This window comes from Salmo trutta, chromosome 27 (genome assembly GCF_901001165.1).
Source record: "Salmo trutta chromosome 27, fSalTru1.1, whole genome shotgun sequence".
Lineage (NCBI taxonomy): Eukaryota > Metazoa > Chordata > Actinopteri > Salmoniformes > Salmonidae > Salmo > Salmo trutta.
This window is the reverse complement of record NC_042983.1, coordinates 26,765,400-26,791,909: the sequence shown is the minus strand read 5'-3', so window position 1 is coordinate 26,791,909 and position 26,510 is coordinate 26,765,400. Positions and strand designations below refer to the sequence as shown.

Below are 26,510 nucleotides of genomic sequence, written 5' to 3'. Positions count from 1 at the left end.
AGATAGATAGAGGATTCATATTTGAATCTGTGCCATTATAGCGTCTGCGAGAGCATGGGTAGCGCCATTGAGGCCATCTCCATTTAAAGCAGATTATTTTTCTTCTTCTTCATTGGCTGATTGCTCACAACTAATAGGAATCCCAAACTAGTTGACTACTTCAAAATGGTGGAAGCCCTCAATGGCAATGTCCATGCTAAAATATATAAGTAGATATCCAGATATAAAGTCGTTTTTCAAAGTTGGCAAAATGCCACGTGCGTCCACTTATATCCATGCATTCATAACAACCTCACCATTACGAAACTTCTATTCAATCAAGTAAGCTCCATGTAGAAAATTTGCAATAACATTTTTTGTTGACCAAATTCGACACTCTCATTGACCTCCATATTTATTTCGTGGGTTGATTTTCGTGGGCAGATTTGGGGTGGAGCAAAACCTCTTCCTCTCTGACTATACAGGTAGCGATGGGAATTGTTCCAACGCAGCAGAGGCTTCGACAACTGTAGGCTACAAAATAAGATGTGATATTTGTTGAGATAAGAAATATTCATGTAATTCAAGAAACCACCTCTTGTGTCAGCATTTTAATCACGAGTCCAGTGGATTCGTGCTTCACCTAGGTGAGTACTATACCTTTTTTCATTGTAACTCATTTGACTTTTTTACTCAAATGTACATGTTTTTTCAAATACAACATTATGTAAGTTAAAACATATTTCATGTATTGCATACTTCATGTAAATTACATTTTATAGACTTATCTTTATAGACTAAAGTAATGTGATATGACAATTTGGGTTACGTTGGCTACAGTAGATAGTCCAGGAACAGTCTTTGGCCTTGTAAACAATGGCAATGTGAACTTGGCCTGAAATAGCCCTATAAATAACTAGTATGCCAAACTCACGATATTACGAATAAACATTTACACTTGGATACTGTCATTTTATTTATGTTAAGATAACGTAATTGTAAAAAAATATAAAAAAAATAGAAATGTTTATTATTAATATCAAATGTTTTCTCACAACCATATTTTATATTGAACAACACCAAAAGCAAATTCAGTAACTTTCTATGAGGTCATACACCAGCTCTCCACAACCCACCTAAGCGTTGCCCTGAGAAACTACCATCACGTAACCTTGTAAATTATCTGGGTTAGTCATACCTGTATTGACCTGTATTACCTGTATTTATGTTTATTTTGAATGACCCAGTGTCATAGCCAATGTTTGTGGTGACGGGTCACGGGTGCAGAAATAACATTCTTAGGCACATCTCTTTTCTATCGACTGTTTTGGGTTGTTAGTCTTTTGTCTTTCAGTTGTTTATATCAGGGCAGAGACTCAGAAAGATGGACTAACCAACAGGGTAAAAGTACTAAACACTAAATATGTTTCAGTAAGTAAATGAAGCTGTTATTAATCATAACTGTCAGAAGTGTGTTTTGAAATTAGGCCAAATGATCCCAAATTGTACAAGAATAGCCTCCCTCCTCATCCTAAATGCTCATCTTATCCCTCCTATCGTGATTAGTGGTCTCTTTAAACTCCTCTTTCATTTGACTTTTTACTCTCTTGCACTAGTAGTGAAATTCCTTAGATCATATAAAGGAGAAATATAGCCCTGAAGAATATGGTTGCAAAGTTTGTGTCCAACTTATCATTTCACATACTACCACACATTTTACTCAAGTGCATCGCTAATATTTCATGCAGAGACACATAGTATGTGTGTATGCATTGTGAGAGGGTTTACTAAATAAATGTGTATGATTTAGAAAGCTATACCAGCTATACTACTTTCAACACCCCTTTCAGGGTCAGTGCAGTGTGTCCGACATGACCCTTTATCTTCCTTCTGAAAACAATCACTTAGTCAAGGGCCCTAGTGACAGGACCCTACCTCTCACAGTGCTTTAAACTGCCAACCTTCTCAAAGTCCATTACCAGGTGTCTCATCTTTGATCCACTCTCTTGTGTTTACTTGTAAAATGTCAAGACTGGGGGATTTCTTAACTTTGTGGTTAATGGCATTTCATTGATGTTGCTGTTAATGAGTTAGATGTCTAATTCATTTGATGTCTAATCATTATGTATTTTTTCCTCTGTTACATTTAATTTGGGGGCCAATGGTGTATTTAAAAGGAGATATTTATGATTTGTTTATGGTTTTGCTAAGTTCGCCGTATTGTACATGGCTCTCCGTTACTCTGTTTTTTGTATGGTCATCATTATACATGATCCCAATTTTAGCTTCAAGATGCTGGTAATATGAAAAACCGAAAAAGTAGACTGCTGATTTATTGGCACATTGAACCATATCGTGGGGCATAGTTTATACCTGAATTCTGCCATCTTTATGCACGTTTGCCATTGTTTACCCTTTATATGTTGTTTTTTTATCAAGTAAAACAAGACTTTTGTAGCGTTAACTTAAGCCATGTGATGTCACATCCCTTTCCAGGGCCCACCATCACTGTCTGTGAGGTTAGGGGCAAGATGTGGGGAGAAGTTGGAGGGGCATTGGTGTTGTTGCTGCTTTCTGAAGTCTTGGACTGCATTGGTAAGTTATAATAAAGGCATGGATGTAACTGTTGCTGCATCGCAAACAAACAACATATTAGTCTTGGGAATTCTTTTTTTTAAAAATTGGGATCATATTGTATTAATCTAAGTTGGCATTGTACACTTAGTGTACAAAACATTAGGAACATCTTCCTACTGTTGAGTTGCACCCCCTTTTGAACTCAGACCAGCCTCAATTTGTTGGGACATGGACTCTACAAGGTGTCAAAAGCGTTCCACAGGGATGCTGGCCCATGTTGACTCCAATGCTTCCCCATGGCTGGTAGTGGATCTCTACTCCGAATAGCTTGCTCTATCTCATCCCACAGATGCTCAATTGGATTGAGATCTGGTGACTGGGCAGGTCACTGCAGGAAGCTGAATTCACTGTCATGTTCGTGGAACCATTACTGGACAATCATAGCCTTGTGGCATGGGGCATTATCGTGCTGAAATGAATTTACAGATGGATACACTGCTGCCATGAGGATGCATGTACTCGTGTGGTTTTCTCTATACCCTAGTCCTCACATCAGAGTGAAACTGCAGAAACCAGGCAATGTGTTTCTAATTCTCCAGTGCCCCATGTTATTGTTCCTTTGCCTACTGCAACCGCAGTTTCTTGTTTTTTGCTGAAAGATGTGGAACTCTGTAAGGTTATTGGCAGCCATACCCCATTTGTGTCAAGCTACGATGAGCTGTGAATTCTTTTATGGGTCTTTGGGCACGAATGTTATACTGGACTGTCAATTGACTAGTCGTAGCCTGTCTGTTGCTCTTCAACAATTTGTGTCAGCCTCCTTTGTCCTCTTTCATCAATGACCCGTTTTCGACTACTGGCCTGCCGTTAGCTGGATGTTCTTTGGGTGGTGGACCATTTTTTTGATCCACTAGGGAAACTGTTGAGCATGAAAAACCCAGCAGCATTGCAGTTCTTGACACACTCAAACCGGTGCGCCTGGCTCCTAATACCATAACCCATTCAAAGGCACTTAAATCTTTTGTCTTGTCCATTCACCCTCTGAATGGCACATATACACAATCCATGTCTCAATTGTCAAAACATTGTCTTAAAAATCATTCTTTAACCTGTCTCCTCCCCTTCATCAACACTGATTGAAGTGGATTTTTTTACATCAATAAGGGATCATAGCTTTCACCTGGATTTACCTGGTCAGTCTATCATGGAAAGAGCAGGTGTTCCTAATGTTTTGTTCACTCACTGTATATGGTGTGTTTATATACTACCGTTCAAATGTTTGGGGTCACTTAGAAATATCCTTGTTTTTGAAAGAAAAGCACTTTTTTTTGTCCATTTTTAAAATAACATCAAATTGATCAGAAATACAGTGTAGACATTGTTAATGTTGTAAATGACTATTGTAGCTGGAAACGGCTGTTTTTTTTAATGGAATATCTACATAGGCGTACAGAGGCCTATTATCAGCAACCATCACTCGTGTGTTCCAATGGCACGTTGTGTTAGCTAATCCAAGTTTATAATTTTAAAAGGCTAATTGATCATTAGAAAACCCTTTTGCAATTATGTTAGCACAGCTGAAAACTTGTCCTAATTAAAGAAGCAATAAAACTGGCCTTTTTTAGACTAGTTGAGTATCTGGAGCATCAGCATTTGTGGGTTCGATTACAGGCTCAAAATGGCCAGAAACAAATAACTTTCTTCTGAAACTCGTCAGTCTATTCTTGTTCTGAGAAATGAAGGCTATTCCATGTGAGAAATTGCCAAGAAACTGAAGATCTTGTACAATGCTGTGTACTACTCCCGTCACAGAACAGTGCATACTGGCTCTAACCTGACTAGAAAGGAGTGGGAGGTCCTGGTGCACAAGTGAGCAAGGGGACAAGTACATTAGAGTGTCTAGTTTGAGAAACAGACGCCTCACAAATCCTCAACTGGCAGCTTCATTAAATAGTACCCGCAAAACGCCAGTCTCAATGTCAACATTGAAGAGGCGACTCTGGGATGCTGGCCATCTAGGCAGTTCCTCTGTCCAGTGTCTGTGCTCTTTTGCCCATCTAAATCTTTTATTTTTATTGGCCAGTCTGAGATATGGCTTTTTCTTTGCAACTCTGCCTAGAAGGCCAGCATCCCGGAGTCGCCTCTTCACTGTTGACGTTGAGACTGGTGTTTGCCCATGCTTGCTCTACTGCATCTCCCATTCCTCTCAAGCTTCAGGCGACTCTTCAATTTACTGTATGTTTGGTGTCCAGCTGTATCATTCAAACAAACCAATTAGCCAGCTAGCTAGCTAGAGCTCAGAGCATTGGAATTCCATAACTACTTGAATGGCCATGACAGTCATTCTGACGTTGATATTTCAATTGTGTAAATATTCCATAATAAATGATGCATGCATTATGTTAACAATGGTCATAAGAAACCTCAGGACACCAAATGTAAATCGGAATCAGACAGAAAAAAGACTGGAAATACTAAAATAAGATGAGTGTATTTTCTGACTGTAAGACAGTTGTCTGCCCAGCTGGCCCGTCCAAAATACACCTAAACTATATTGAAACGTATTTCACACTAAATAATAATAATAATAATAATAATAATAATAATAATAATAATAATAATAATAATAATAATAATAATAATAATAATAATAATAGATGTGGCCTAAAGACAAGATTCAATTGACAATAGTCTGATGGGTGACAATATTATTAATTGTCAAATAGAGAATGAAGAGACTGATGACCAGCACACTGTGCGTTGACAAAGAAGGGAATAGAGCAAACCAAATAGCACTTCTTCCATATCATCCTACAGAGGTCCATGCAGGCCAGATGTTTTGATTGCTATACCCTATCAGAAAGAGCAGATTCCAAGGTTTCTAATGAACCTATTTTTGCCAAACAACTCTACAAATTGCGCACATGGTCTCTGGTTCAAAATATTCCTTTTTCCAAGAATAACTGTGTCTCCATGCATGTTCCTCATGTAAGTAGGCTACTGTCGACAATCAGCAATAGTCATTTTGGAAAAATATCCTTTAATATTCTTCTGTTATTCCATTATACACTTACTGTAAAAGATATGTGTGTTGACTGTGGTAGGGCAGGGCCTATGATGTCTGCTAAACTAACAAGTTCCTTTCATTGGATTTCATTATTGATATGGCCTTGGCTACTAAGCACAGATAAATAAAACTCAAAACATGCTATTCTGTTATTTTGAAATAAATTGTCTTGTAGGCCTATCATGTTTTTTTATTACCTTCCTAAATGAATATTAATGTCTTTCTTTGTGATTGTGTATATTAACACTAGAAAGACAGAGGGCATCCTAATGACTCAAGACAAATGTAAATGTTTAGTTACTCTGCCATTTTTAAAGAGTAATACAGTAAATAAGTCTATATAAACACACTGTCATTGTTAGAATCTTAATATCACAAACAGAACCAGTTTTAGGAGGGCATGTCATTTTTTTAAAAATGTTTTCCTCGTTACCCCTCTCGACAGTTGGGCCTGCGCTGTAGTGATGGGCATTCCGACTCTTTGAGCCGGCTCATTTGGCTCCCAAATCGCTCTTTGTTCAAAATATGTAAAGCCCAAAAGGCTGCCATTATGTCAGATGGTGAAATGCGTGTTCAAATACATTTTTACCTGGCCAAATTATTAGATGGCCTTTTTTTACCCACTGAAAAAATCAGCGTGGAGCAGATTGAGGCTTTCTCCCCACAGCTCTAAAGATGATTGACCATCTTTAGAGCAGGGATCTACAACCCTGTTCCTGGAGAGCTACCCTCCTGTAGGTTTCCAACCCTGTTCCTGGAGAGCTACCCTCCTGTAGGTTTCCAACCCTGTTCCTGGAGAGCTACCCTCCTGTAGGTTTCCAACCCTGTTCCTGGAGAGCTACCCTCCTGTAGGTTTTCACTCCAACCCTGTTCCTGGAGAGCTACCCTCCTGTAGGTTTTCACTCCAACCCTGTTCCTGGAGAGCTACCCTCCTGTAGGTTTTCACTCCAACCCTGTTCCTGGAGAGCGACCCTCCTGTAGGTTTTCACTCCAACCCTGTTCCTGGAGAGCGACCCTCCTGTAGGTTTTCACTCCAACCCTGTTCCTGGAGAGCGACCCTCCTGTAGGTTTTCACTCCAACCCTGTTCCTGGAGAGCGACCCTCCTGTAGGTTTTCACTCCAACCCTGTTCCTGGAGAGCGACCCTCCTGTAGGTTTTCACTCCAACCCTGTTCCTGGAGAGCGACCCTCCTGTAGGTTTTCACTCCAACCCTGTTCCTGGAGAGCGACCCTCCTGTAGGTTTTCACTCCAACCCTGTTCCTGGAGAGCGACCCTCCTGTAGGTTTTCACTCCAACCCTGTTCCTGGAGAGCGACCCTCCTGTAGGTTTTCACTCCAACCCTGTTCCTGGAGAGCGACCCTCCTGTAGGTTTTCACTCCAACCCTGTTCCTGGAGAGCGACCCTCCTGTAGGTTTTCACTCCAACCCTGTTCCTGGAGAGCGACCCTCCTGTAGGTTTTCACTCCAACCCTGTTCCTGGAGAGCGACCCTCCTGTAGGTTTTCACTCCAACCCTGTTCCTGGAGAGCGACCCTCCTGTAGGTTTTCACTCCAACCCTGTTCCTGGAGAGCGACCCTCCTGTAGGTTTTCACTCCAACCCTGTTCCTGGAGAGCGACCCTCCTGTAGGTTTTCACTCCAACCCTGTTCCTGGAGAGCGACCCTCCTGTAGGTTTTCACTCCAACCCTGTTCCTGGAGAGCGACCCTCCTGTAGGTTTTCACTCCAACCCTGTTCCTGGAGAGCGACACTCCTGTAGGTTTTCACTCCAACCCTGTTCCTGGAGAGCGACCCTCCTGTAGGTTTTCACTCCAACCCTGTTCCTGGAGAGCGACCCTCCTGTAGGTTTTCACTCCAAGTAATAATTTTAAACAGTATGGCTCCCGAGTGGTGCAGCAGTCTAAGAGCACTGCATCTCTGTGCGTCACTGCAGTCCCTGGTTCGAATCCAGGCTGCATCACATCCGCCCGTGATTGGGAGTCCCATAGGGCGGCGCACAATTGGCCCAGCATCGTCTGGGTTTGGCCGGTGTCGGCCATCATTGTAAATAAGAATTTGTTCTTAACTGACTTGCCTAGTTAAATAAAGGTTAAATTAATAAAAAGCATAAGTAGTGGGTTGGTGTGTGTGTGCAAGAGTGTCAGTTTAGGCATGATAGGCAGATATACACTGAGTATACCAAACATTAGGGACACCTTCCTAATATTGAGTTGAACCCCCTTTTGCCCTCAGAACAGCTTCAATTTGTCAGGGCATGGACTCCACAAGGTGTCGAAAGCATTCCACAGGGATGCTGGTCCATGTTTCCAATGCTTCCCACAGTTGTCTGGATGTCCTTTGGGTGGTGGACCATTCTTGATACACACGGGAAACTGTTGTGCGTGAAAAACCCAGCAGTGTTGCAGTTCTTGCACCTGCCACCTACTACCATACCCAGTTCAAAGGCACAAATCTTTTATTTTGCCCATTCACCCTCTGAATGGCACACATACATAATCCATGTCTCAATTGTCTCAAGGCTTAAAAATCATTCTTTAACCTGTCTCCTCCCCTTCTACACTGATTTGAAGTGGATTTAACCAGTGACATCAATAAGGACTCATTGCTTTCAACTGGTCAGTCTATGTCATGGAAAGAGCCGGTGTTCTTAATGTTTTGTACATTCAGTGTAGATGTAAACAGGGCTAAAAAGTGACTCGTAGCAGGAATATATAAATACTTATGGTAATATACTAATTGCAATATTAAATGTGAACAGGGGTAATAGTCACTAGTAGCAGGATAAATAGATTGAAACTAATGGTAATCGTAATCAATTAACAGTATTGTAGTGGTAGTAATACATCTAATCAAAAATAATTTTAGCAGTAGTTGTTAACCATTTAACAGTGTTATGGGCAGGGGGATAGAAGCTGTTTAGAAGTCTGGTCTGAGCCCTGATACACCGGTACCGCCTGCCGGACAGGAGCACGGAGAACAGTCCATGTCTCGGGTGGCTGGAGTCTTTGTACATTTTTCAGGAATATAAATATAGATGTTCCACAACATGTTATGTGCAGGTATATTGTCATGAGCTAATGTCCAGCTGTGGCATGTGTGTGCACCCAGGTATCTCTCCCCCAGGGAAACCTGTGCTCATCAACTGTAGATCCCCTGAGAAGGAGACCTTTACATGCCGGTGGGACCCTGGCTTTGATGGAGGACTACCCACAACCCACCACCTCTATTACCAGAAAGAAGAGTTCGTAGCACTCATTTTAATAATTCATATTTTTGTTGTGTCCACTGTTGATCTGTAGGTCTAGAGTCAAGACCACTCTTGGTAGTTCTAGTTACCCAGCTTCAACATTATTGATTTGTGTACTGAAGCTGTCCTGTGTCAGCACTGAACACCGTTGAAATCCACTGACTGTAGAAAAGTACTAGCTCAGTCTCCATACTTATCACGTGCAAGATCAGTCAACTGAGTACACAACTTTGTTGGTGAGTTACCTCTGACTTATCAATTTCACCAGGGCAGCCAATCAGCCCTGCATTGCAAAACAGCCTTGAGTGTTCACGTGTTGTATTTATCTACATTGATGTAATGCAAGTTTACTGTGATGCCCGCACCAGCACACATCACCAGCATTCACCCCTATGAATGTCAGAAAAGGTCTTGTTTGTCTTTGTGCAGCTCCGATGGAATGTACGAGTGTCCAGATTACCAAGCTGCAGGGAGCAACTCGTGCTTCTTCAACAAGAGCCACACCTCTATATGGGTCAACTACAACATCACAGTGGTGGCCATCAACTCTCTGGGCAGCACTGTCTCTGACCCGCTGGAGGTGGATGTTATGTATATTGGTAAGCTGCTCTGCTGATGTTAGAAATAATCAACCGATCATTCATGCATTAACTTTTTTTTTTTAATTTGTAGAATATTCATCAGTCACCATATGTCAATTTACTGTAAAGCAGTATCCCTGAGATCAACTTGGGAGAATAGAAAAATACTCACTGACTGGTTTGGACACAGGAACCACCTGAACTTACTGGACTAGAATGAGGATGAACTGGTTTGTGTCTTGTGCATAACTTAGATCATATTTCATATCTTGTAGTATGTGATTACATGCTCTCGACCCCACTGTAGACTCTGGCTTACTTGTTGTTTGTTTTGGCATTGGATAAATGCAAAGAAAACAAATTAGGTTATTGACGTGATACTTTATTGATATGTGGCTGGAATTGTATATTATGTTGTTCTACTCCATTATGACCAAAAAAAAACAAATAAATCATTGAAAAACAGGAAAACAAAATATTACTATGTTTAGATTTTACATTTATAAAACCTGATTTGATTTGCATATGTTTGAGCGAACATCCATTCTTATGTCTATATAGAGCAGGGATGGGCAAAACATCTGAACTCATCACAAGGGGCTGCAGGGACTTGCGGGTTTGTGTACCCACATCCATTCCCACATACTGTATGCAGTCAGAGCTGGCCCTAGTCTTTTGGATATTTCCCCCACCTTGCGAGCAAAACATTTTAACGGCACCCCTCTTGACAGCGGAGGGAACATTTTAGAGTTAATTTCCTGTAATTCTACACATTTTGCCATGGGGCATAGAGAACATTTTGCAGTTTTGAAGGAAGTTCGTGGCAATTCTACATATTTTGCCATGGGGCAGAGAGAAGATTTCGTAATTTGATAACTCATGCAATTCTACTCATATTGCCATGGGGCAGAGAGGAAAATGTGCGGTTTTACAACTCATTTCCTGCAATTCTACATATTTTGCCATAAGGTGAAGAGAAATGTTTGCAGTTTTTATATGATATCTGAGTGATAGTGACAAACAAAATCAATGGGGGGCCCCCCGGTCAGTAATTCGACCATTTACCAATCTAAAACATGTTAGCTGACATGGCTAATTGAGTGACTGTCAGTGACTGACATGCTGATGCACAACCAAATTTTGAACTTGCACCTTGTATATTCTACTATTCCAATTGTCAACAGTAAGTTGAAACCCCGACTGAGGTCTCCACAATCTGCGGGTCTACAAAAGGCGGGGTGGGCCTTCAGTTGCCCATCCCTGATATAGAACGTACTGAATATGGATTAAGCCTGTTGGAGCCCTACAGAAATGAATTGTGTTCTAACTGTGCTTCATGCAGTCCAGCCCAATGCCCCAGAGAATGTGACGGTGTCTGTGGTGGAGACTGAGGAAAGTCCACACCTCCTGGTGAAATGGGAGCCCCCTCACGAGGCCGACACACACTCTGGCTGGATCACTCTAACCTACCAACTACGGGTGAAACGACAGAATAAGAAGGAGAGCGAGTGGGAGGTGTGTGTGTGTGTGTGTGTGGATGGGTTACTCTATAGAGTAGACAGACAAGGCAAAAAGAGATTTGATAAATTCCCTGTTATTTATTTTACTCTCCATTGTAGTTTACTCAGTGAGGGTCAATATGTAGGAATGTGTATAAAGTTAGAGTTTAAGAAATGTAAACGTTGCCTTTTTTATTAACTGTTTAGTATCCATTTAGTTGATGCTTTATATAAACAGTTGGTCAAGTCCAGGCTCTTCTTAGTTTCCTTGTGTTTGTCTTTACAGGAGTATGCCTCAGGGAAGCAGACCCAGCTGATCATCTACAGTCTGCATCCAGGAGAGGTCTACATGGTCCAGCTTCGCTGTAAACTAGACCATAGCCTCTGGAGTGAGTGGAGCACCACTACACACACAGAGGTCCCTGACTGTAAGATTTATGATTATTTTATTTCCCTCAATAAGTTGCAGAGCTCAATGATTCTATGCTATCTTGGTCCTTACTGTACCACTTTGTGGCATCCAAGGTGGTTGATGTACAGATGGGATCAAGGTTATGTGTCCACCAGTAAGAGAATTTCAGATAAGCAGAAAGTGCAGAGTGAACATACTTGGACATACAATACTTACTGTTGATATACAGCAGGGTTGTGTTCAATTCAGAATTTTGGAACTGACTCTTATTCAACTCATGAGTTGAAATTTTAGAGAGGCTATACGGACATGTCTGCAGGGTAGGGGAGTAACGGATCACATTTGAACCCAAACTGTAACCCGTTACGTTACCAGCAAAAATATTGTATTCAGATTGCAGCTACTTTTGAAAAAACGATATAATTACTTCTAGGATTACTTTAAAATTCAGAAAGGATGTTTGCAAAAATAATATGTGATACCTTTCCATTTTCCCAATGACATTCAAATCATCATTGAAAAAAGGCGCAAGTTTAAGTTTGTTCCGTCTGAGCGAGTCAGACCACAAGTCAGAGACCACTATGATGACACACCAAATGTGTTTGATGGATTGCGAGAAAAGCGCAGGAATAGGCTAACGTCCAAGCTATGTCTTCCAATGGTGTAGCAGTCATGTAGCATATAGGAGATACGGATAGCATTTATCAATATCTAGGCTACATAGGGCATTGGTGTGAATCACACTGCTGCTCTCATTTGTCAATTTGATCTTTACGGAGAGTGACTGCTGTGGATGGCTGTTCACAAATGTACGTATATGTGTATTTTAACCCAATAATAGTTTAAACTTCTTCAATTCAACCATCTATCAATCATTGTTTTTGTGACCAGGGGTTTATTCATTACGGATACCGTTTAAGCAAAACAAGAGTTTCTATTGGATAAATTCAGGTAGGTCCCTCCCCGTTTTGTTCCGTTTGCTTTAAGAAAAGTTTTGCAACAGCTGCAGTGAAAGTGCGGATCCCACCCAGCCTATCAAATAAAAGTTTGAGTTCCTCCCTTAACTGCCCCGTAGTATTGTGCTCCATACTGTCATAAACAAGTTTAATTTAAGAACACCACAAGTTGGGGCTTTTATTGCTCAATCTAATTCGTGCTGATTCAAAAATAAAATTTCCATAGGCCTAACAGACATATGCTCAAACTGGTGCACTTTTGATAGACTTAAATAGCTGCAAATTATCGAGATATCAAAGTGGCACCAACAAAAAGGTAAACAATAGGCTTATAGCAAATACAGCATATGGCATACATTTTTCACATGCAAATAGCACTTTTCGGTACTGCTCAAAGCATGCCATTTTTAGAGCAGCATTCCTTTTTCAACTCGAATCAATGAGCCAAATCAGTCCTCGATGACCACAAAATCATTAACAATAGAGTAGGCTAATTTGTCCTTAGTTTTGGGGATATGCTCAGGTAAAACAATTTGGTTTATCTGTATTTCCATATTTCCAAGTCCTATTCTTGAAGATCAAGGGGTATTGAATTAATTGGAATGACTGGAAATCTGACAGACTTTGGTTTTTAATGTGAAGATATAATTTAATCATATTATTATCTGTATTAGAAAGCGATGGGTTAGAAGAAGTCTACATAACTAACCCATAAATAAAAATGCAACATCCATTTATGGCCAGCTATGTAAACTTTAACATGAATTTATCCTACAATAGATGTCGTTCAATTGCTAAAATACATGTTTTGTCTTCTAAGGCCTCTGAAGCAGGTAGGTTGATGTTATTGGGACGAGTCTTATCCTGGAGGCAGAACTGAGTGATTTCTGCTAGATGGACCAGCTGCACAGTCAAAATGGTCTATATTGTAAAAAAAAACAGAAATTTGCGTTGTGTTCTCAATTTAAAGTTAGGGTTAGGCATTAAGGTTAGCAGTGTGGTTAGGTTTCAAATCAGATTTTATGACTGTGGCTGTGCCAGATAATAACCTGTGCCTCGTACAGGCTTCCCAGCTGAAACATTTTGGAACAGTTCTTACATATATTATGACAACATTTTGTGAATTTAAAAAAAAATGTTTTTTAGTTTTGGCCACAAAACATTTTTTTCTGGAGGCAAGCCGAAGTTCGAAGCCAAAGTCTACGCCCCTTCGTCGGTGATTGGTCAACAGTAGGGATTCTTCCATAAAGTCTTTGTCGTTCAACGCTATACGACTCGTTTTCATGCAAATTATTTCATTGAGATAATAAAATGTTTGGTGCAGTAAGATGTAAAATTATGACTGTTTTCCTTGGCAAAAACATCAGAATTAATAACAGATTTCTTTAGTTATCTTAGATTAATTCTGACAACTTTGAGAAGGTGTATACTGGCTACGGCGTTTCAAAATGGACAAACAGTACTTTTGCTGGTCTTTTAAGGGATTATGCAAGTACACTCGTTCAGTGCTGTAACGCTGAAAGTTGGGAACAAGTTCAGGGAGTGAATACATTTAATTAATAAATGAACAAAACAAGAAACACAAACAGCGGCTCCGACATGAAACAGGAACAATGACGACTGGGGAAGAAACCAAAGGGAGTGACATATAAAGGGCAGGTAATCAAGGAGGTGATGGAGTCCAGGTGAGTGTCATTATGCGTGAAATGCTGGTGACAGGTGTGCGCCATAACAAGCAGCCTGGTGACCTAGGGGCCGGAGAGGGCGCACACGTGACAAGTGCTGCATAAAGGGAAAGTAATGTAAAAGTAATCAGATTACGTTACTGAGTTTGTGTAATCCAAAAGTTACGTTACGGCTTGTATATTCTTTAGGTTAGGTTTTACTTTGTGTTCGCTCCCATGTGCTGGTAAGGGCACAGATGGCAGACAGGTAGGATTCCAGTTGAGGTTGTTTAATAATGCTGAAGATGCACAGGCACGAAACAGCACCGCAGTGTATGTAGTATGGATGGGCTATGGCACTTAGTGGTCTGACAACTTGCTTCCACCAAAGTGTATGTGTTTGTTTGGCCTGCAAGTAAAGCAAGAAATAAGATACAATAGTGAATGACAGAATGCAATCTCCAATTTACATCTCTTATAAGCATGGCTATAACATAACTAGGATGACTTATTACTATACAGGACCATACAGCACGACTGTGACTGCACTCATTTGAGATCAAAGGGGTGCCCCCGCACATGTACAGTTGAAGTCGGAAGTTTGCATACACTTAGGTTGGAGTCATTAAAACTCGTTTTCAACCACTCCACAAATTTCTTGTTAACCAACTATAGTTTTGGCAAGTCGGTTAGGACATCTACTTGTGCATGACACAAGTAATTTTTCCAACAATTGTTTACAGATAGATTATTTCACTTATAATTCACTGTATCACAATTCCAGTGGGTCAGAAGTTTACATTCACTAAGTTGACTGTGCCTTTAAACAGCTTGGAAAATTCCAGAAAATGATGTCATGGCTTTAGAAGCTTCTGATAGGCTAATTGACATCATTTGAGTCAATTGGAGGTGTACCTGTGGATGTATTTCAAGGCCTCCCTTCAAACTCAGTGCCTCTTTGCTTGATATCATGGGAAAATCAAAAGGAAACAGCCAAGACCTCAGAAAAAGTATTGTAGACCTCCACAAGTCTGGTTCAGCCTTGGGAGCAATTTCCAAACACCTGAAGGTACCACGTTTGTCTGTACAAACAATAGTATGCAAGTAGAAACGCCATGGGAGCACGCAGCCGTCATACCACTCAGGAAGGAGACGTGTTCTGTCTCCTAGAGATGAACGTATTTTGGTGTGAAAAGTGCAAATCAATCCCAGAACAACAGCAAAGGACCTTGGGAAGATGTTGGAGGAAACGGGTACAAAAGTATCTATATCCACAGTAAAACAAGTTCTATATCGACATAACCTGAAAGGCCGCTCAGCAAGGAAGAAGACACTGCCCAAAACCGCCATAAAAAAGTCAGACTACGGTTTGTAACTGCACATGAGGACAAAGATCGTACTTTTTGGAGAAATGTCCTCTGGTCTGATGAAACAAAAATACAACTGTTTGGCCATAATGACCATCATTATGTTTGGAAGAAAAAGGGGAAGGCTTGCATGCTGAAGAACACCATCCCAACCGTGAAGCACGGGGGTGGCAGCATCATGTTGTGGGGGTGCTTTGCTGCAGGAGGGGACTGGTGCACTTCACAAAATAGATGGCATCATGAGGCAGAAAAATCATGTGAATATATTGAAGCAACATCTCAAGACATTAGTCAGGAAGTTAAAGCATGGTCGCAAATGGGTCTTCCAAATGGACAATGAACTCAAGCATACTTCCAAAGTTGTGGCAAAATCGCGTAAGGACAACAAAGTCAAGATATTGGAGTGGACATCACAAAGCCCTGACCTCAATCCCATAGAAGATTTGTAGGCAGAACTGAAAAAGTGTGTGCGAGTAAGGGGGCCTACAAACCTGACTCAGTTACACCAGCTTTGTCTGGAGGAATGGGCCAAAATTCACCCAACTTATTGTGGGAAGCATGTGGAAGGCTACCTGAAAAGTTTGACCCAAGTTAAACAATTTAAAGACCATGCTACCAACTACTAATTGAGTGTATGTAAACTTCTGACCCACTGGGAATGTGATGAAAGAAATAATAGCTGAAATAAATCATTCTCTGTACTATTATTCTGACATTTCACATTCTTAAAATAAAGTGGTGATCCTGACTGACCTAAGACAGGTATTTTTTACTAGGATTAAATGTCGGGAATTGTGAAACTGAGTTTAAATGTATTTGGCTAAGGTGTATGTAAACTTCCAACGTCAACTGTACTACAAAGCATAGCACCATCATTTTCAGTACAGAAACACAACATGGTAGCTGCACAAAACATGGTACAAACATTATTGGGCACAGACAACGGCACAAAGGCAAGAAGGTAGACACTACAATACATTACACAAAGCAGCCACAACTGTCAGTAAGTGTCCATGATTTGAGTCTTTGAATGAAGAGATGGAGATAAATCTGTCCAGTTTGAGTGTTTTTTTTTTTGTTGTTGTTTTTTTTAAGCTCGTTTCAGTCGCTAGCTGCAGTGAACTGAAATGAGGAGCGACCCAGGGATGTGTGTGCTTTGGGGAACTTTAACAGAGCGGGTGTTGTATGTGGAGGATGAGGGCTGCAGTAGGTATTTCAGATAGGGGGAGTGAGGCCTAAGAGGGTTTTATAAATAAGCATCAACCAGTGAGTCTTGCGACGGGTATACAGAGATTACCAGTTTATAGAGTGCAGAGATGTGTCCTATAAGGAGTATTGGTGGCAAATCTGATGGCCGAATGGTAAAGAACATCTTGCCGCTCGAGAGCACCCTCACCTGCCTATCTATAAATTACATCTTCATAATCTAGCATGGGTAGGATGGTCATCTGAATCAGGATTAGTTTGGCAGCTGGGGTGAAAGAGGAGCGATTACGATAGAGGAAACCAAGACTAGATTTAACCTTAGCCTGCCACTTTTATTTTTGTTGTACTTTTTACCCCTTTTTCTCCCCAATTTCGTGATATCCAATTGGTAGTTAGTCTTTTCCCATTGCTGCAACTCTCGTACAGACTGGAGAGGTGAAGGTCAGGAGCCATGCGTCCTCCAAAACACGACCCTGCAAAGCCGCACTGCTTCTTGACACACTGCTCGCTTAACCCGGAAGCCAGCCTCACCAATGTGTCGGAAGGAAACACAACTGGCGACCGAAGTCAGCGTGCATGCACCCGGGCCGCCACGAGCACGATGGGACAAGGATATCCCGGCCGGCCAAACCCTCCCCTAAACCGGACGACACTGGGACAATTGTGCGCCGCCTCATGGGTCTCTTATGGTCGTGGCCGGATGCGACACTGCCTGGGATCGAACCCAGGTCTGTAGTGATGCCTCTAGCACTGCGGTGCAGTGCCTTAGACTGCTGCACTACACGGGAGGCACATAGCCTGCAGCTTTGCTATGTGCTGAGAGAAGGACAGTGTACCGTCTAGCCATACTCCCAAGTACTTTATGAGATGACTACCTCAAGCTCTAAACCCTCAGAGGCAGTAATCACACTGGTGGGGAGAGGGGCATTCTTCTTACCAAACCACATGACCTTATGTTTTGGAGGTGTTCAGAACAAGGTTAATGGCAGAGAAAGCTTGTTGGACACTAAGAAAGCTTTGTTGTAGAGTGTTTAACGCAAAATTCAGGGAGGGCCAGCTGAGTATAAGACTGTATCATCTGCATATAAATGGCTGAGAGTGCTTCCTACTGCCTAAGCTATGTATTTGATGCAAATTGAGAAGTGCGTAGGGGCCTAGGATCGAGCCTTGGGGTACTCCCTTGGAGACTTTGATAGAGGTAGTTAGCAAACCAGGCCAAAGACCCCTCAGAGACACCAATACTCCTTAGCCGGCCCAAAAGAATGAAATTATTTACTGTATCTTTGGCCAAGTCAATAAAAATATCAGCACAACATTGCTTAGAATCAAGGGTAATGGTGACATCATTTAGGACCTTTTTAAGGTTGCAGTGACACATCCATAACCTGAGCAGAAACCAGATTGCATACCAGAGAGAATACTATAGACATAAAAAAGCCAGTCAGTTGATTATTGACAAGTTTTTCCAACACTTTTGATAAACAGGACAAAATAGAAATTGGCCTATAACAGTTAGGATCAGCATGATCTCTCCCTTTTAAATAGAGGACGCACCATGGCTGCCTTCCAAGCAATGGGAACTTCCCCAGAGAGGAGAGACAGGTTAAAAAGGTCAGATACAGGTGTGAAAATGATAGGGGCTGCAACCTTAAAGAAGAAACAATCCAAACCATCTGACCCAGATAGTTTTTTGGGGGTCAAGTTTAAGGAGGTCCTTTAGCACCTCAGACTCAGTGACTGTATGCAGGGAGAAACGTTGTAGTGGGGAAGGGGAGGGAGGAGCATCAGAGCTAGTCGCATTAGAAGGGGTGGGAGATGAGGAAATGTTGGACGGGCAGTGAGGCATGGCTGAGTCAAATAGGAATCCTGACTTAATGAAGTGGTGATTAAAGACCTCAGCCATGTGTTCCTTGTCAGTAACAACCACATCATCAACATTAAGGGACATGGGCAGCTGTGAGGAGGAAGGTTTATTCTCCAGGTCTTTAACCGTTTTCCAGAATTTCTTGGGGTTAGACCCACAGAGAGAACTGCTCCTTAAAGTAACTAACTTTGGCCTTCCGGGATAGCCTGAGTGCACTTATTTCTCATTTGCCTGAACGAGAGCCAGTCAGCCTGAGTATGCGTGGGCCTCCCGAGTGGTGCAGTGGTCTAAGGCACTGCATCGCAGTGCTAGCTGTACCACTAGAGATTCTGCGACTGGGAGACCCATGGGGTGGAGCACAAATGGCCCAGCGTCATCCAGGTTAGGGGAGGGTTTGGCCGGCAGGGATGTCCTTTTCCCATCGTGCACTAGCGACTCCTGTGGCGGACAGGGAGCAGTGCATTCTGACACGGTCGCCAGGTGTACGGTGTTTCCTTCGACACACTGGTGTGGCTGGCTTCCGGGTTAAGTGGGCATTGTGTCAAGAAGAAGTGCGGCTTGGTTGGGTTGTGTTTTGATAAATCCCCAAAGTAAAAATGGTGAAGAAACTATTGGAACTACTTCTGTGTTTTACCACTAGGTTTTAAGTCAGTCGTCCTGAAAGATATTATGTATGTACTTGCTTAGCAATAAGGACGCACACTGTCCTTGGCTAACACAATGAAAACTAACTGGATGGCTGGAACTTTCTCTCACTTGACTTCTCTCGAGCTGATCTTCTTCTCTGAGCTGGAGATCGCCCAGCATGCTCTGCTCCACTTCACCGGTGAGCTACAGCTCTTATATGATGAACTAACATTACTGATATGATTAAATACAAATAGTTAACAGCCTTTCGTGCAGTAACTGTTACAGATTACATTTTGAAAGTAACGTAAATGTAATCCGTTACAGCTGGCCTGCACGCCTGGTGCCCAAATGTTATGTTGCGCAGCTGAGAGTCAAGTGGAGACGAATGGATTTGGTTCAGTCAGTTGTCATGAAGTGGCCCTCTTTGGGTGTAGCGAGTACCATCCCCCTCTCTCTCACCACCTCTCTCTTCCCCTTACACCCAGGTTCTGTTATCTCAGGTCGCAAATTCCTAGAGGAGACTCTCTCCTCATGGCCAGGCAGTATAGAGAGAGAGTTTCACAGTAGAACAAAGGAACTTCTTCTACATCACAGAACTTGAGAACTGAACAATATCCATGTTTTGGAGAATGTGTAAACGGTCGGTGGAGAAGCCAGCTACGACCGGGTCCGTTTTGTTTCATGTTGTGACCTCATTGAAAGACAATACAGCCACATTACCATAACTCTGTTTATACAGGAGCCTCTGTTATGAGGTTTGCATCTAATTATTGTATAAAATGAATGAGTAAAGATGAAATTATGTAATGTGATTTTGAACCATTAATGTGAGACAATTGTATTCCCTTCAAAATGTAACTAAGTCATTGGCCCGGCCCCGTGAGCACAGACATGATCTGGCTCATGGGACAGCCCTTTTCTACTGTTCCGAATAAAAAACCCACCTGGCGAAATCCTCTTTAGACCATGTGTACCTCGATCACAGAGGGGGCGAAGGTTTGAGTAGAGACAACAAAAGCTTATACTGAGGTTAAGGGTGTAATGGTTGAATTCCTAACCAAACCACGTGGCTACACGGGTGGAAATGGTTCAACTTTGAGACTATCGATACCGACAGAATAAGAGCAAATCTTTGATACTAATTACTAGTCTGCAGCTAGGAATTATGTCGACCTGGAATGCGAAGACCGACAACCGCCGAAACATCTATTCTATAAGAACTTTTCTGAATGGGACTCTGAAGTATCCATCCAACCACGAGAGACTTCATGGGAGCAGAGAGAGACGGGCGGATGAACTTTCCAACAGAAAGACGGACGATTCCAACAGAGATCACGACGACACACTGAGTGTAAATATGTATTGATTGCAATTATTCCCGAATGAGTGAGCGTTCATGTGCAAAGGATTAGCATTTCAATTAATATAATTATCAACTGTGTAGTGACTCTTGTAATTCCCGCCCTTCTCAGTCCACACCCACTTCCCTTTGTCCACCAAGCCGCCATATCGGCTTAGCCCCAATGATAGGGAACCTCCCCTATAATTTCCTTGAAACCATATCTACTGTTTGTTTGTTTATGCATTTCTGTGATTATTTAGTTTAGTTAGTAAATAAATGATTAAGACATTTGGTGTATGGATGATTCATAGTAAAGGCTGGGTTCGTGCAGATAACCAAACATTTTCGACGTTTGGAATGAGATTAACGTGAGGTAAAGAATAATTCATTAATTAGAAGACTAATTGATCAGATATTAAAATATCTGAAGAGTTATATTAGGAAAGTGTAACTTTGTAATCTTAAGATTTTCCTTGGTGCCCCGACTTCCTAGTTAATTACATTTACATGATCAGTTTAATCACGTAATAATAATTACAGAGAATTGATTTGATAAAATAACAGTCTTCAATTTAATGACGCCAAAGACACAACACAGTCGTCCTGATGAGCCCCTCCCAGCAAGATATACTGAACAGAAATCAAAATGCAGCATGCAACAATTTCAAGGTTTTACTGAGTTACAGTTCATATAAGGAAGTCAGTAAATTTAAATAAATATATGAGGCTCTATGAATTTCTTATGACTTGGCAGGGTTGCGGACATGGGTGGGCCTGGGATGGCATAGGTCCACCCACTGGGGAGCCAGGCCCAGCCAATCAGAATTTGTTTTTCCCCACTTAAGTGCTTTATTCCACACATAAATACTCTTCAGTTTCATCAGCTGTCCCGGTGGCTGGTCTCAGACGATCCCGCATGTGAAGAAGCCAGATGCGGAGGTCCTGGGCTGGCGTGTTTACAAGTGGGCTGCGGTTTTTATTCCGGTTGGACGTACTTCCAAATTCTCTAAAACGACATTGGCCGTGGCTTATGGAAGCAACAGCTCTGGTGGACATTCCTGCAGTCAGCATGCCAATTGCATGCTCCCTCAAAACTTGAGACATCTGTGGCATTGTGTTGTGACAAAACTGCACATTTTTAGAGTGGCCTTTTATTGTCCCCAGCACAAGGTGCACCTGTGTAATCATCATGCTGTATAATCAACTTCTTGGTATGGTACAAGAGAAATAAGCTTTTTGTGTGTATGGTGCATTTCTGGGATCCTTTATTTCTGCTTATGAAACATGGGACCAACACTTTACATGTTGCATTCATATTTTTGTTCAGTATAGTTTATTCGTTTATTCTGGCTAGCTGCCAACAACAGCAGCAGAATTGCGCTAGTTAAAACCTGTAAAAGAAAGTGGTTAATTTCGATGGGTGAGGGAGAAATAAATTGTAGTATTGGTCACCATCTGGATGTCCCCTTGACATGCCAATTAGTTAACACTAGGACAAGCCGTTGTGAATGACCACTGCAAGGGTGTTGTATCTATGTGCTTGCTAGCCTGTTTGCTTCGGGTGACAGAGGCTAGAACTTGCCGACGTGAGTTGCTTCCCATGTTAATTCTATGGTTTTTACTAGATTACTTGTAGTTTTTCATGTTGTTTGTCTGTAATTTTTGTAATGACTTGGCGCTGCCTATCTTGGCCAGGACGCTCTTGAAAAAGAGATTTTAAATCTCAATGAGCCCTTCCTGGTTTAATAAAAAAATTAAAAAATTGGGAAGCTGTATCACATGTCGGCGGTGTTAGTTAAAGTGGCCAATTTTTTCCATTTGATTTCATTTCGAGAAGGATAACAGCCTTCACAAGAAATAACTTGTAGTATTGGTATTGGGTACTAGTAACAGTCTGGATGTCACCATTATATAGTTTACTGCTCAATGGGGAGAGTATGCACTGCAAGCCGGTAACACAACAGTGTCTTTCGCTCCCGCAGTAGAGGGAAGTAGCGGGATATATGTATTGTAGCGATATTCACCGTAAATGTAGAACTATGACATTAACCTCTACATTTTTGTAAAATAAAAAAGAACAATTACTCCTGATAAAGATGGAATGATTCTGAACAAGCTCGCAAGTCCCAACTTCGGCAGACAAGTTTTTAATTATCCCTGAAGTTTCGAGCCAAATCTTTAAACTAGCTAGCTGGGAAGGGCTTATCAGGACGACTGAACTAAATCCGTTCGTCGACTCTTGTTTCTTGACATTCGTCATCAGTTAGAGCACCAGGTGTGTACGTAAAGCCTCTCCCGTTCAATTCTAATCTAATTGGCCACACCCCACATGATGTCAAATTTTTATTTTAGTTTGAGTGACAGGATGTAAAATGTAATTCAGTGCAATTCAAAGAAACTCCACAAAGTCATAAAACATGAGAGTTTCATTGAATCTGACAGGTCACACTTCCAGATACCAAAGAATTTATAATTTTTCTCTGGAAACAATGTTCATATACTCTTTTAACCTTAGTGCTTAGAGTAGCCAATTATATTTCCACCAACTGTTTTTTTTGTTTGGCTTCTTTTTGAAGGCTTTATGGTCAACTTGAGGGTTAAAATAATGCATTCTGGGAAGATTTAGGTGAATAATTAAATATAATATTTGTATACAGGTTTTGTTATTCTTAGTCATTAAATGTAATAGTTTGTCCTGAAAATCAAATGTTTCAACAATATTTTATATGCATATACAGTACCAGTCAAACGATTGGATACACCTACTCATTCAAGGGTTTTTCTTTATTTTTACTATTTTCTACATTGTAGAATAATAGTGAAGACATCAAAACTATGAAATGACACATATAGAGTCATGTAGTAAGCAAAAATGTGTTAAACAAATCAAAATATATTTTAGATTCTTCAAAGTAGCCACCCTTTGCCTTGATGACAGCTTTGCACACTCTTGGCATTCCCTCAACCAGCTTCACCTGGAATCCTTTTCCAACAGTCTTGAAGGAGTTCCCACATATGCTGAGCACTTGTTGGCTGCTTTTCCTTCACTGTGCGGTCCAACTCATCCCAAACAATCTCAATTGGGTTGAGGTCGAGTGATTGTGGAGGCCAGGTCATCTGATGCAGCAATCCATCACTCTCCTTCTTGGTCAAATAGCCCTTACACAGCCTGGAGGTATGTTGGGTCATTGTCTTGTTGGAAAACAAATGATAGTCCCATTAAGCACAAATCAGATGGGATGGCGTATCGCTGCCGAACGCTGTGGTAGCCATGCTGGTTAAGTGTGCCTTAAATTCTAAATAAATCACCGACAGTGTCACCAGAAAATCACCATCACACCTCCTCCTCCATGCTTCACGGTGGAAACCATACATGCAGAGATCATCCGTTCACCTATTGGAACCAAAAATCTCACATTTGGACTCATCAGAACAAAGGACAGATTTTCAGCAGTCTAATGTCCATTGTTCATGTTTCTTGGCCCAAGCAAGTCTCTTCTTCTTATTGGTGTCCTTTAGTCGTGCTTTTCTTTGCAGCAATTCGACCACGAAGGCCTGATTCACACAGTCTCCTCTGAACAGTTGATGTTGAGATGTGTCTGTTACTTGAACTCTGTGAAGCATTTATTATGGCTGCAATTTATGAGGCTGGTAACTCTAATGAACTTATCCTCTGTAGCAGAGGTAACTCTAGGTCTTCCTTTCCTGTGGTGGTCCTCATGAGAGCCAGTTTCATCAGCGCATTAAGAAGGAAAGAAATTCCACAAATTAACATTTATCAAGGCACACATGTTAATTGAAATACATCCCAGGTACATTCCAACAATGTTACCTCATGAAGCTGGTTGAGAGAATGCCAAGAGGTCAGCTACTTGATTTCAGTATCTAAACAAAGTAAACAGGCTATGTTTGTTTAACACTTTGTTGGTTACTATATGATTCCATATGTATTATTTCATAGTTTTGATGTCTTCACTATTATTCTACAATGTAGAAAATAGTCAAAATAAAGAAAATCCCTTGAATGAGTAGGTGTGTCCAAACTTTTGACTGATATTGTAAATAACGTTTGATGTTTTATGTTCAAGATGTATATTTGTGTAGATTGCACCTTATATAGAATAGGCATTTGAATTTCACTGAACTAAATTCTATTTCCTTTAATTAAAATTTGAATTGCAATTCTGTATCATGTTTACTACTTCAATTCAAACTCAATAATTGAATTGGAATTCATGAGGCATTCTCAATGACATCTGAATTGAACACAACCCTGATATACAGTATGCATTTGAAATTCAGTCTGAAGCGGTTCTCTCCCATGTGTGTGTTTTGTAGACATTCTGAAGGAGCGATCGATCTGGATTGTGGTCACCGTCTTTTCTGCTTTTATAATCCTGCTTGTTACCTTCACCCTGGCCATGAAGAGAAAATAGTATATATTTTCCTTAAACAGAATATTTTAAAAGTATTATTTTCAAATGATCCATAATATATTCAAATCGTGAGTACAATAAAAATGATATTTTTTTACTTTTTTTGTCCCAGTGTGAAGCATTGTCTTCTGCCTCCTGTTCCTGGTCCAAAGATATCAGGACTAGATACACAACTCCTCAAGGTAAAGTGCAATATACTTGTCCATCTTATACTAAATTCTTCTTTTGCTCTTCTCCCAACCACCAGACAGCACAGAAACACACACACACACAAATTATTCAGAGCATGAATTTAGACATGCAGGTCTACATGTTAATATTTCCCTCTTCCAGTATTGTTCATCTTATGTAACTCTCTTCCAGAGTGGGCGGTCCGAGAACATTTTAAGCTCTCTGATCAACCAGGGCTTTCCTCCCACCATAGCCACTAAGGACCAGCAGGTGGACTATCTGCTGGTGTTTGATAGTGAACAGGTGACACCAGATCATCAGAATGGACAAACAAGGACAAAGAACTCCATAGATCATGGTTGCTATGACCACAGCCTTTTGATGGAGGCTAATAATAAGGAAGTTAAAGTTGGAGGCAGAGAGATAGTGGAACAGGGTTTTTCTGAGGGGCTTAAATCTACTTTTAGGAAGACCAAGAGCCTGTCCACTGACGTTACATCTCTCCCATGTCCTCAGAAGAAGCCATTCAACAATGTTACTGAAACGCCAAAGCAAGCGCCTATTTCCAGAAAGTATCGATCCTTAAGCCATCATAAAGATCTCTGGGACAGCTTAGCCAGACAACATCTAGAATACAGAGAAACAGTGGTCAAGAGCCAATCAAACTGTGATGACAAACATTTGTCATCACAGAATATTGTCACTCCCTCGAAGGCCATTGGTTGTGTGGAGGTTCAGAGGTGGACAAAGAGCATAGGCCTACAGGTGCTGGTACCCGAGATGGATAAGAGGCAGGAGGACTATAGCAAAGTAAGTGTGGTGGGGAATGATAATGTAGTGCTGCTCAAGAGAGAAGCGGTCCCCCTCAACTGCACTTCCTGTAAGGTGAGAGGCAATCAATCAGAGGAATGTCTCCAACGGAAGCCATGTAAACCTAATATGACAGTGCCTGCAAAAGAGGGAGTGCATGTAGGATCTAATGGTTATGTTGAGCCTGTCACTATATCACATTTTATAAAATGTAATTTTGTCTGAAATGACATTGCAATGTAGCAAAAAAAATTAAATACTCAGGATTGTGACATTTTCACTGACAAGAGAATTGACTATCATGTTCCTCAGGATATTATTTTTGTATGTACTGTATACAGTGACTGGATAAATATGGTATTTTCTGATTAATGTATTTCACCACAGGTTACACAAGAAAGCGTAACAAGCAAACTCACTTAACTCTTGAATATGGATAGTTTTGGTTAAGACATTTGATGAACGTTGAATAAGATTTTATATTGTAATTACTTAAAACAAGAATAACTGATTTGTTGTACAGCTTTGATCATTTTCATTTGGGGGCAGTTTTACTGCATTGACACTAGTCACATTCAAAATGATGCATCAGAAGGAATAACATGTAAAAACAATGTACATCACTTCAGATCATTATTGATCACTGAACCATAATTAATTTAATCTGTTATAAAAGACTACATTTAACAATAAAAAAAATGCTATT

At 41.1% G+C, this 26,510-nt stretch overlaps 1 protein-coding gene across 4 annotated transcripts; it reads left to right on the top strand.

Moving 5' to 3' along the window:
• Positions 1 to 88: 88 nt before the first annotated feature.
• Positions 89 to 26,510, top strand: prlrb (prolactin receptor b). 4 transcript variants are annotated; one of them, XM_029717529.1, is made up of 9 exons: positions 89 to 626; positions 2,476 to 2,574; positions 8,728 to 8,860; positions 9,296 to 9,465; positions 10,790 to 10,962; positions 11,233 to 11,374; positions 24,726 to 24,822; positions 24,936 to 25,005; positions 25,187 to 26,510. In XM_029717529.1, the coding sequence occupies exons 2-9, from the start codon at positions 2,511 to 2,513 to the stop codon at positions 26,027 to 26,029; spliced, it is 1,692 nt and encodes a 563-aa protein (XP_029573389.1). In that variant the 5' UTR covers positions 89 to 626; positions 2,476 to 2,510; the 3' UTR covers positions 26,030 to 26,510. The 4 variants fall into 4 exon arrangements, with proteins under 4 accessions (XP_029573389.1, XP_029573386.1, XP_029573388.1 ...); XM_029717526.1 differs by lacking the exon at positions 89 to 626 and having other exon boundaries at positions 1,862 to 2,574; positions 10,790 to 10,926; XM_029717528.1 differs by lacking the exon at positions 89 to 626 and having other exon boundaries at positions 1,862 to 2,574; positions 11,233 to 11,335.